This window comes from Malus sylvestris, chromosome 3 (assembly GCF_916048215.2).
Source record: "Malus sylvestris chromosome 3, drMalSylv7.2, whole genome shotgun sequence".
Lineage (NCBI taxonomy): Eukaryota > Viridiplantae > Streptophyta > Magnoliopsida > Rosales > Rosaceae > Malus > Malus sylvestris.
In genome coordinates this window covers 23,632,065-23,644,069 of record NC_062262.1, presented here as the reverse complement: position 1 = coordinate 23,644,069, position 12,005 = coordinate 23,632,065, and the positions used below count along the sequence as shown (strand labels likewise).

Below are 12,005 nucleotides of genomic sequence, written 5' to 3'. Positions count from 1 at the left end.
TTCGATTGTTTTCGACTTTAGTTCAATATTCTATTCAGTTTTCGGTTTTTCAAATCCACTCCTATTAAGAAGTACTTTTAAATGCTTACCAAAAGCAGTTCGAGTCTTCTATAAAATTTTCTACATATTTATAACAAAGACACTTTCAAGACAAGCACTTATGAAGATAAGTACTTCATACAAAGCTCATGAAGCAAATCAAAGACAAAAGGCAAACAACAATGAATTTTTAATCTATAATATTTGCTTTTTTGGAAGCTCATATTCTAGTGCTTCCAAGGTCCCCAAAAACAACATAACTAGTCATGAATTTAGCGATGTCGGTAACAAAAATTCTCATACAAATTAGTCAACTAGTTATATTAGGGGTCAGTATAAAATAAAAAATTAAAAAAAATAAAAATCAGAAAAGAGGTCTGATTAAAAAAAAAAAAACCAGCTATGCACTATATGTACTTATATAGTCAATTTACTAAATTTCTTTGTTGTCGGTGGCATTCTGTAGCAGTCAGATTATTTTACTAAATATTGGATTAAGAAGATATTACAGAAAATTAGTAAGGTGGAGTAATGCTGACCCAGCATATGGTTACAAACAAACAAGAAAACGAACACCGGCAGGCTTCAGCCTTTGACTTTCGACTCTTCCTTGCATTGACCCCCACATTACTAATTGATAATAATGGATTGCATGTTACCTTATCAATATAATTCAAACTTAAGAGAGGTACATTTATCTTTAAAAATTATTTTTGTCAGCTTGTAAGTGGATCGCTTAGCACTACAATTTAGTGGTATGTTTTTTCATTAATAAGTGAGAATTTGTAAGTTTGATTCCTGTAAATGATGAATTCGAATCAAACTATTATGCCTAATTCGTTATGTGTTAACTCATTTCACCTTTTAATATCAAGATACTGTTTATTAAAAATAAATAAATAAATATATATATATATAAAAATAAAAATAAAAAACTGTATCTGTGCAGCTTGTTCCAGCTCCTTTACCTACTCTGATGTCATGCAATAAGCATATAAACTTGGGATCAATGTAACATTTTGCCGTTTCCAACGTGTACACAACAAGATTCCTAGCCTGAAACGAGGGTTGTCTTTCTTCCCAATATTTTACATACTAATTTTGTCTTAAGAGCTGCTGTCTAAAATTCATCGACTATGATGGATTTGGTTTCACTTGTTTAATTTACTAGACTAGGGTTTTGTGAGATCATCCGATCAAGGAATTGCAGAGATATAGAAATGGATTATTTTTTGCTGACCTGCAGAAAATGTGTATGGATTTAAGCCGGATCCTTTTCTTGAGGATCTTAAGAATTCAGTGATCGTGACCGTTCATCGTACATCGTACTGTCAGAAATCATTTCAAAATTTAAAATTTAAAATTAAATATAAATAGTACTTAATGAAAATTGATCGCACAATGTACGATGAACGATCACGATCACGGAATTTCTAAGATCCCCAATAAAAGGATCCGGAATTTAAGGTCAAAGAATAAATGAGGAATAATTAGAAAGATGCCCCCATGTAACTGGAATATTGTACGCATAATTACAAAATAAACACTTGGATATATAATGGGAATGCCGTACTTCTCATGATGAAAATACGAGTAATACTATTATTATTACCCTGTTATTATACCATAATTTCTATGCTACCTTATGTGGCAGTTTACTTTGACATGCCACATCTTTAGTTTTAGTTTTATTATTACTATAATTAACACACTTATTCTTTAAAAAAAATTAATAATTAAAACACCCTAATTAGAATTGATTGGGTTGGACGCTTCGTTTTCCACTCCATCTCCTTTCTCCCTCTCACCCTAATCTCCTCCCTCCTTCCTCTTCAGCCTCCTGCAATCTCCTTTTTTTTGGTCAAATTTTATTTGGTTTTAACTAATTGTATTTGTTTTCCTTTTTATTGTCATAAAATAAGGGTTAGCTAACCGTTTCATTGAACAATGACTTTATATGCATCTTTAAAAATTTGATGGAGTCAAAAGGAACAAGTTTTCTATCAAATTAAAGGTTATGGGGTCACTGTTCTTGAAAAAACCTCAGATTTATGCTGAAGTTGCTTGCCAATTATTGAAATTAATTATGGTTTTTTTTTTCCTTTTGCAATTGGGCTTTTGTTTGTTTGTTTTTTTATTTTTTAATGTTCTTTCTATTTGTTTTGGAAAAGAGGAGGAAGGAGGATGAAGAAGCACAAGACAATTAGAGGAACTTTAAGGAGGGGGGAGGAGATTGGGGCGACAAGAAGAGTATTTGAGGATGAATGGACGAGGGGTGCAAGACTATGAAAATTCAAGTGTTTTAATTCAAGCTAATATCTGTTTCTGAACAAAAACTAATTAAAATTAATAAAATTTATATGGAAATCCAAGTATATTGTAATTAAGTGGGAAGGCATGTCCAACTCAGCCGCTACATAAGGTGGTATAATAATGTGGTAATAATAGCATTATTGTGAAAATATTATGAGGTTTTGTTACTGGCTAAAATAATAGGGTAAAAAAAACGAAACCTAAAAGAATAGGTACTTGAAATTATTTGGTAAGTTGGAAAAATGAGCTACCTTAAAATAAACACTTAGCATGAAAAAGAAAAATTAAACACTTAGTAGAAGGGTCACTTAGTACTACGGTCTAGTGGTTTCCTCTTCATTTGTAAGTGAAATGTGTTAGGTTTGATTCTTGCCGAAAGTGAATTTGAACCACATTATTGTTAGCCCATTGTGAGGCTTAGCCTACTCATCCAACCCCTTAGTATAGATAATTTCATTTGTTAAAAAAAACAAAGGGAGCCAATGGTGGCAAAGAATTGTGTTTATTCTCGTAAATCCATCTTTTGCACGAACTGATATGACCATATGGTTTCGTTTGGTGTAAAGGAATATATTGAAATAGATAATCTATTGTTACTAAATCATAGAAAAATAACATACTAGTAATTTGTAACTTTTTTTCTAAATTAGTGAAAAAACGTAATTAATGAAGCTTTCAGTTTCTGAAGGATTTCAAGGAAACCTAGAGATCAAGTGTTGAACCCGCATAAGAAGGGAGATGAAAGAAATGATGATTTCACTTTGACTTAATTAAAAAAAAAATTGAAAGAGATGATGAACATAGCCAACATTGCACACCATCACCAATCTATATGTTGTCTGGTGCCGACCGTAGGCAACTGCAACTTGGAGACTAGAGAGCACGTTCTCTGTATATCCACTACAAGAAAGTATATATATATTCCTGGAGAACATTTCTTAGAGAACTTATATATTTTATTCTACTTTATTTCATTATTGTGCTTGCAAATTTAATATTTACAGACACAAAGAAAATTAATTGTGAACAAAAAAAAAAAATTTATAAGACAATAAGTAAGTGAGCATGAATATACTAGTCAAATTTAATTAAGAGATCATAAGTTTGAGAGGGAAAAAAAAATATATTGTTTCATTATTCATCTTGATCCATTCTCATTGTCAACTTCTCCATCAATTATGACAGATCAAGATTAGTGGTGCTATTACCGCCCCCCCCCCCCCCTACCCCTACTCGATCATCTTGTTAATTTTATCCTCATCGGTCTCTACCTTCTTTCTTTTCACATAACTCTAACCTAACTCATGTGTGAACTCCCATAAATGTATTTGAGGTTATCGGTTCTGCTTTGGCATACCGTTTGACCGGAAACTGAAAGTAGGATGTAGCCTCATATAATATCGGAGCTGCATATGAAGGGAAACTAGTTTGCCAATATGCTGTAGGATACCTCATATATGAAAAAATATATATATAAATCTAACCTAACCCTAATTTTTTTTAAGAGAAACCTAACCAAAGTTCTAATTAAGATATGGAACGACCTTGGAGACTTGGGACCATTATTAATTCAAGAGATTCGCCAATCGACTACCACATGGACGATGGTATATTGCCCCTACAGTATCTATATCAAGAAGCTAATTCTAAAGCAGAAGCTTTCGAGGATTGTGACACTTTTGATTTAATGAAAATCTTTAAATCTATTGATCTGTCTGGATTCCGCCATTGGTTAAGAGGGTTCTATATATGTACTTCGTTCCAACTCAATTAAGATAGAAATGAACTAATGAAAAAGCAAAAGAAAGAACCTAAAAGTTGACTTAGATTAAATTAGTTCGTACATATAATATATATATATATATACACACACATTAGCATTTGCCTACACATTTTGTGTGTATGAAATATTTTTTTAGAAAATGAGAAGGAGAGAGGGAGAGAGAGAGAACGTCGGGGGAGTGAGAGGTTTATGTTTTTGTTTTTTTTGTTTTTTTTTTTAATATTAGAGGTATTTTAACATCATCTGTAGGTGATGCTTCAATAAAAATAGTAAAATTTGGACCTGTGAAATTACATTATTGCCCATCATTTTTTTTTTTGTGTGATAGAAGACTAAGTGGTCTTTTTACCCTCTTTTGGTTGACAAAAATGGTTTCATTAATTAATAGAAGATATATATATATATATATGTTGTTTTTTTTTTCCGATGCTTCCCTGATTGGTTGATTAAATATAAACTTGATTTAACTAGCCTTTAGATTCATTAATAGGGGTGTGCTATCCACACATCTCTTGTTAATTTTTGCCCTCTGATCTTTCTTCAATTCACTCGATCCAACGACCGAAAATTAGAAAAGTGTGTGAGAAGTAAAAAATGGTGTGTGAATATCACACCCCACATTAATATTCGTCTTCACTCAAATTATACTACTATCTTATGCATGTTCGATTTAATTAAGGAAAAATTAGTTTATGGTCCCTAGTTTCTAATGTTCATTGACTAAGACCTTATCAGTTTTTAGATTTTAATCAAAGTCCCTAACATTAATAAATTAATGAATTACATGTAAGTTACATAATTTTTATAAAAAAAAAAAGTAGTAATTGATTTAGAGTTTTAATACTCACACTCACACCCTTATTAAACTCCTAATTAATTTTCAATTCAAACATTTCCCAAAAAAAAAAATTAGAATAAGTTTGTACCTTTTTTTTTTTTTTTTTTTTTTGAAAAATGTACCCATGCTTTGGTACAACAATTTTTTGGTTTGTTTTGATGAATATACCCATACATATATATATATACACACATACATACATACATATATACACATATTGGAGAGTATAATTATTTTAATATTTTTAATCCCATAAAATATGGGTTTCATTTAAAATCTCATATAAATAACTACAAATTTTATTTTTAATTTAAAATTATAATAACCTACATAAAAATTCATTATTACATTAATGTCAAAGACTTCGATCAAAAGTTAAAAACCACCGAGGTTTCAGTCAAAGAACATTGGTAGTTAAGGACCGCATCGAAAGTGTCCCTTTAATTAATAATGAAAATGATTACATATTTTCCATGAGATACATGGATCCATATCGATTCATTAGTATTCGTCTCTACTGAATTTTAATTACTATTTCATGTTTAATTTACATAAATTATTGAAAACGATATATGCTTCTGATGAGATTCGTGAACTCGTATCTTTACCTTATGGGGCTCTGTTTGGATGAAGAAATTTCAAGTCTCAATGGACTCGTATCTTTAAGCTAAATCCCTTGAAACTTGAAATTTTCTCATCCAAACTTGTAGTTGCAAGCACCTTCTACACAAGTATAATTAGTCCATGACAACTAATTAGTCATAAAGTGGCTTCTCAACTTTTGTTAAAAGAAGCCTCAATATTTATACAACAAAAAGAGACAGACATATAACTGGGGAAAAGTTCAACCGTCTATGCTTCTAACACGGTTTTACAATTGAACTCTTATGCAGCCATGCACACGACACTTTCCTAGCAACCATGCAACTTGACTTGTTCATGGCCTCCATGAAAGAACAAATTAAGCTAAAATATATGTGGGATCCCACAATCATTGGTCGAAATAGTAGACCTTGATTGATTAAAACATTTCAAAGTCTACGAGTTACATATATGGAAATTTTTTAAAGCATCAGTCCAGCCTGTTTTACTGAATAAACAAACATGTCTTTTCAACTACGATTTCATATATTGCATGCTATAAAAAGGGATAGCTCTCACCCTTTCAAAAGCAACTCAACTCACTCACAAACAAGTTCTAAGAACGAAGTACAGTTTTCTGGCAATAACATCTCAATTGCCAGAGAATGATAGCCTCGAAACAGCCGAGGCATTGGCCTCCAATGTTTTATGTCGTGACATTATGCCTTTTAGCCACAAGTGTGCTTGCTACTGAGCCTTACACTTATTCTTCACCACCACCACCCCACAGCACAAAACGTTACTACAATTTCCCACCACCAAAGCAATCTGCGCACCCTCCATACCGTTACAACTCTCCACCACCCCCATCACCCTCACCACCACCTCCATATGTCTACAAATCTCCTCCACCCCCATCTCCATCACCTCCTCCTCCTTATATCTATAAGTCACCACCACCACCTTCCCCATCACCTCCTCCTCCCTATGTCTACAAGTCACCACCACCTCCATCACCATCACCTCCACCTCCTTATGTCTACAAGTCACCACCACCTCCTTCACCTTCACCTCCTCCTCCCTATGTCTACAAGTCACCACCACCTCCATCACCCTCACCTCCTCCTCCTTATGTCTACAAGTCTCCACCGCCCCCATCACCCTCACCACCACCTCCATATGTCTACAAATCTCCTCCACCCCCATCTTCATCACCTCCTCCTCCTTATGTCTATAAATCACCACCACCACCTTCCCCATCACCTCCTCCTCCCTATGTCTACAAGTCGCCACCACCTCCATCACCATCACCTCCACCTCCTTATGTCTACAAGTCGCCACCACCTCCATCACCATCACCTCCACCTCCCTATGTGTACAAGTCACCACCACCTCCATCACCCTCACCTCCTCCTCCCTATGTCTACAAGTCTCCACCACCCCCATCACCCTCACCACCACCTCCGTATGTTTACAAATCTCCTCCACCCCCATCTCCATCACCTCCTCCTCCTTATGTCTACAAATCACCACCACCACCTTCCCCATCACCTCCTCCTCCCTATGTCTACAAGTCGCCACCACCTCCATCACCATCACCTCCACCTCCTTATGTCTACAAGTCGCCACCACCTCCATCACCATCACCTCCTCCTCCCTATGTGTACAAGTCACCACCACCTCCATCACCCTCACCTCCTCCTCCCTATGTCTACAAGTCTCCACCACCCCCATCACCCTCACCACCACCGCCATATGTCTACAAATCTCCTCCACCCCCATCTCCATCACCTCCTCCTCCTTATGTCTATAAATCACCACCACCACCTTCCCCATCACCTCCTCCTCCCTATGTCTATAAATCCCCACCACCACCTTCCCCATCACCTCCTCCTCCCTATGTCTACAAGTCGCCACCACCTCCATCACCATCACCTCCTCCTCCCTATGTGTACAAGTCGCCACCACCTGCTTCACCTTCACCTCCTCCTCCCTATGTGTACAAGTCACCACCACCTCCTTCACCTTCACCTCCTCCTCCTTATGTTTACAAGTCTCCACCACCCCCATCACCCTCACCACCACCTCCATATGTCTACAAATCTCCTCCACCCCCATCTCCATCACCTCCTCCTCCCTATGTCTACAAGTCGCCACCACCTCCATCACCATCACCTCCACCTCCTTATGTCTACAAGTCGCCACCACCTCCATCACCATCACCCCCTCCTCCGTATGTCTACAAGTCACCACCACCTCCTTCACCTTCACCTCCTCCTCCCTATGTCTACAAGTCACCACCACCTCCTTCACCCTCACCTCCTCCTCCTTATGTCTACAAGTCTCCACCACCCCCATCACCCTCACCACCACCTCCATATGTCTACAAATCTCCTCCACCCCCATCTCCATCACCTCCTCCTCCTTATGTCTATAAATCACCACCACCACCTTCCCCATCACCTCCTCCTCCCTATGTCTACAAGTCGCCACCACCTCCATCACCATCACCTCCACCTCCTTATGTCTACAAGTCGCCGCCACCTCCATCACCATCACCTCCTCCTCCCTATGTGTACAAGTCACCACCACCTCCTTCACCCTCACCTCCTCCTCCTTATGTCTACAAGTCTCCACCACCCCCATCACCCTCACCACCACCTCCATATGTCTACAAATCTCCTCCACCGCCATCTCCATCACCTCCTCCTCCTTATGTCTATAAATCACCACCACCACCTTCCCCATCACCTCCTCCTCCCTATGTCTACAAGTCGCCACCACCTCCATCACCATCACCTCCACCTCCTTATGTCTACAAGTCACCACCACCTCCATCTCCATCACCTCCACCTCCCTACATCTATAAATCGCCACCACCTCCTTATGTTTACAAGTCACCACCACCTCCTTCACCTTCACCTTCTCCTCCTTATGTCTACAAATCACCACCTCCACCGTCACCTTCCCCTCCTCCTCCTTACCAGTACAAATCACCTCCACCACCACCGCCTTACCACTACAAGTCCCCACCACCACCATCAAAGTCCCCACCTCCTCCATACATCTACAGCTCACCTCCTCCTCCATTGAAGTCTCCACCACCACCTGCATACTACTACAGGTCACCTCCACCTCCGAAGCATTACTAAGAGCTAACGGTTACAGCCATTTGAATGGGTCGGAATAACTTCTTTTGGATGTTAATTGGGAACCATTTCTCTTCATTGTTATTCAGTTCACAAACAAGTGCATTTTTGTGCATAATAAGGGTCTAACAGATCCCTTCCTGTATTCTGTTGTAAGAACTCATTGTATTACTTCTTTAAAGAGATTAAATGAAAGTGAAGAACATTAATTTCTTGTACGTGAGCAAAGTGTTTTAATCTTCTATTTCATTACTTATGACTTTTTGTTTGATTAGATTTGTTCTTTTTGGTTTAAAAGTTAAATGCATGTCAGTTTACCGTAGCTATTATTCTTGTACATGATAAGGCATGTTAAACAAATAACCATGCATATTATAACTGAATTGTTACCGGGATTTTCAAATCGTGACTAAAAGTCAACACGCAAAACACGTAATCAAATTTTAAGAAATGTTAATTGGAGTTGACGTAATGTTGCCATGTTCTTGAAAGTTTGAAACATTACTGCAATTGAGTCCACCGATATATATATGTTTATGCTCTTTGGGGCCTACCATCGGCACTTTGCTCTGGCATAATATGAACACTCACTGCAATTTAAACGTTGGGTTGTGATTTTCACACACCTTTAACTACTTTTTTCATATCTCTTCTTATTTTTTAATAGTTAATTGATATCCTACTATTTAATCTTCCATATATACCCTTCCTACTTTTTTATGGTAATTAATGAAAGATTAAATAGGGAGGGGTATATATGGAAGATTAAATAGTAGGATACCAATTAAGTACTAAAAAATAGGAAGAAGTGTGGGAAAAGTAGTTAAGGGTGTGTGAAAATCATAACCCTTAAACCTAAGTGGTGGAGATGGCGTGAAAAATTCTGTATATATGTAATTGTAAGCAATGAAGCTAGTGTGAATAATCGTAAGAAATACCATCACATATTTCAAACACGGCAACTGTTGGCCAGCCGGACAACAATCATAACTAAGAATTTTATTGAGAATAAAAATAAACAACCAATTAATGATACAAATTTCAACAGTATGATGAAACCATATTAGAATATTGGATTTGCAATGCAAATAAAGGCTTGCAGATTCGCAACGTCTTCGAAACAGAATTTCGTCCCTACTTAAGCGTAGGCTTCGTCATGATTCAACTATCTATAATTAAAATCTCAACATCAAAACTTTGATTTTGGCAAACTTCATTGTGTTTCTCTCCCATTTCGTATATATGAATGTTGTTGCTAACTGACGTTAAATGCAGAGGAGATTTATAGGCAATCATATGCCTTTTTAAAACAAATGCAACAGTTTGATTCAAATTCAAACCATTACGATTGTTGTAAACAATTTTATGTTTTAGTCCAAATTAACCTAAATTAATTAGTATTCTTTATTATAAAAACTAATCTAAGTCATTAGAGACGGAAAGAGATCCTCTCCAGATCTCTTTTACCAAAGCCACCGGATCAAGTGATCCGGGTCTTCCAAATTTCATCTAACGGCCCACCTATTTTGATTCATTAAAAACTGTGATAATTTTTTGCCATTGGATAAAATTTAGAAGACCCGGATCACTTGATTTGATGACCTTGATGGAAGAGATCCGGAGATGATCCATTTCCATTACAGTCGAAGAGCCCCAGTTCCCAAGGTCCTAGTCTTTGATTTTTTTAATAAATAGGCCCTAGTTTTTCATTTTATTTTTTTTTCAACCTAGTTTTTCATTGATAAATATAATTATATTACATAGTTTAATCGACCATCTAACCCAAATCATACATGGGCCTCCACACGTACACCCTAATTCGCTTTGGAAAGTGTTACTCCACACTAATTTTTATTTCTTACATACTTCTATTAATTAGTAGCTATTAATCTTTAATCTATTGTTCCGACGACCAAAAAATGAGAGAGTATAAAAAGTAAAAATAAGTGTATGAATAGAACTACCTTTCATTTTAATATGAATGTCGGCCTAATACTTATAAACTACTATTAGAGCATCTCTTAAGAAGATATCAAATATAATATATCAAAATTTATTTGATTGACAATGCGAGCAATTGAATATAAATGTTAAATCTTTTTCTTTTCCATAGATGTGTTAAATATTTATTTATTAATATATTGGGCCCCATTAATTACATTAACGACTAAAAATAATTTAAATTGATATTTGTTTCATCTTATTGGTTGTTAATGAGATTCATGCATTAAAAATTAAATTAAAAACATTTAACTCTATCTTTGTTTGCTGTAAAAAAGACAAGTAAACAATAAAAAGTCAGATGACTCAACAGACACATCATATATGATACATCTCTTAGAGAACATCTTGATGTCTAGTCTTAGTGTATTTGACATCTCTTTTAAAAGTGATCTGGTGTCTTCTACTCAAAATACACGCAAACTTAAAGGCAGAAAGCGAAGGCTTACTAAGGTGACCTTCTTTCATTCATGATCTCTTGAGCATATTCCCGAAGCGGCCAACTTCAGAAAAGTAAAAGAATTCTTACAAAGTTAACATCATGTTGTAACACACCGTTGTACATTTAAGTTAGGGAGGATAAAAGTGAATTAGAATATTATGACATTTACTAGTACCTACACTTGTTTGGAATAATATTATGAGTAAATTGTAGCAATGGTCCCTGAACTTTACTCAAATTGGAGCAATGGTCCCTCAACTAAAAATTCATTACCATTGGTCCCTCAACTTATCAAAATGTGTAGCTATAGTCCTTTTCATTTATTTCTTCAAAATTTTGTCAAAATATGTTATGTTGGAATAACCATTTATTTAATTAGGGTCCCTCAACTCATCAAAGTGTGTAATAATGGTCATTTTTGTCAACTACGTAAAAAATTTTGTCAAAACAAGTTATGTTTGAAGGACCATAGCTACAATTGGGATAAAGTTAATGGACCATTTCTCCAGTTGAATTAAAATTGAGGGACCAAAGGTAATAGATTTTTAGTTGAGGGACCATAGTTGCACGTTTTAATGAGTTGAAGGACCAATGGTAATGGATTTTTAGTTGAAGGACCATTGCTCCAATTTGAGTAAAGTTCAGGGACCATAGCTACAATTTACTCTAATATTATTCATACCATGTTTTTGTATCACATTTTCATACCACCTTAAGTGGTATTTAATGTGGACAACCACATAATTTGAAAAATTTGCAAAACCCAAGGAAATGAAGGAGAATGACTCCTCGTATACCACAAATAATGTGGCTGTAGATGTGTTTGGGCCCAAAATAATAGTTTGGGCCGAAGGAAGG

The 12,005-nt window shown here is 36.0% G+C and overlaps 1 protein-coding gene across 1 annotated transcript; it reads left to right on the top strand.

Annotated features, from left to right (window-relative positions):
- The first annotated feature begins 6,156 nt into the window (after positions 1 to 6,156).
- On the top strand, positions 6,157 to 8,922 carry LOC126615099 (extensin-2-like). Its single transcript, XM_050282840.1, has one exon. The coding sequence runs from the start codon at positions 6,221 to 6,223 to the stop codon at positions 8,705 to 8,707; it is 2,487 nt and encodes an 828-aa protein (XP_050138797.1). The 5' UTR covers positions 6,157 to 6,220; the 3' UTR covers positions 8,708 to 8,922.
- The last annotated feature ends 3,083 nt before the right edge of the window (positions 8,923 to 12,005 follow it).

Coding starts and splice junctions, on each gene's coding strand:
- LOC126615099 (XM_050282840.1), top strand. CDS start 6,221: ATGATAGCCTCGAAACAGCCGAGGCATTGGCCTCCAATGTTTTATGTC.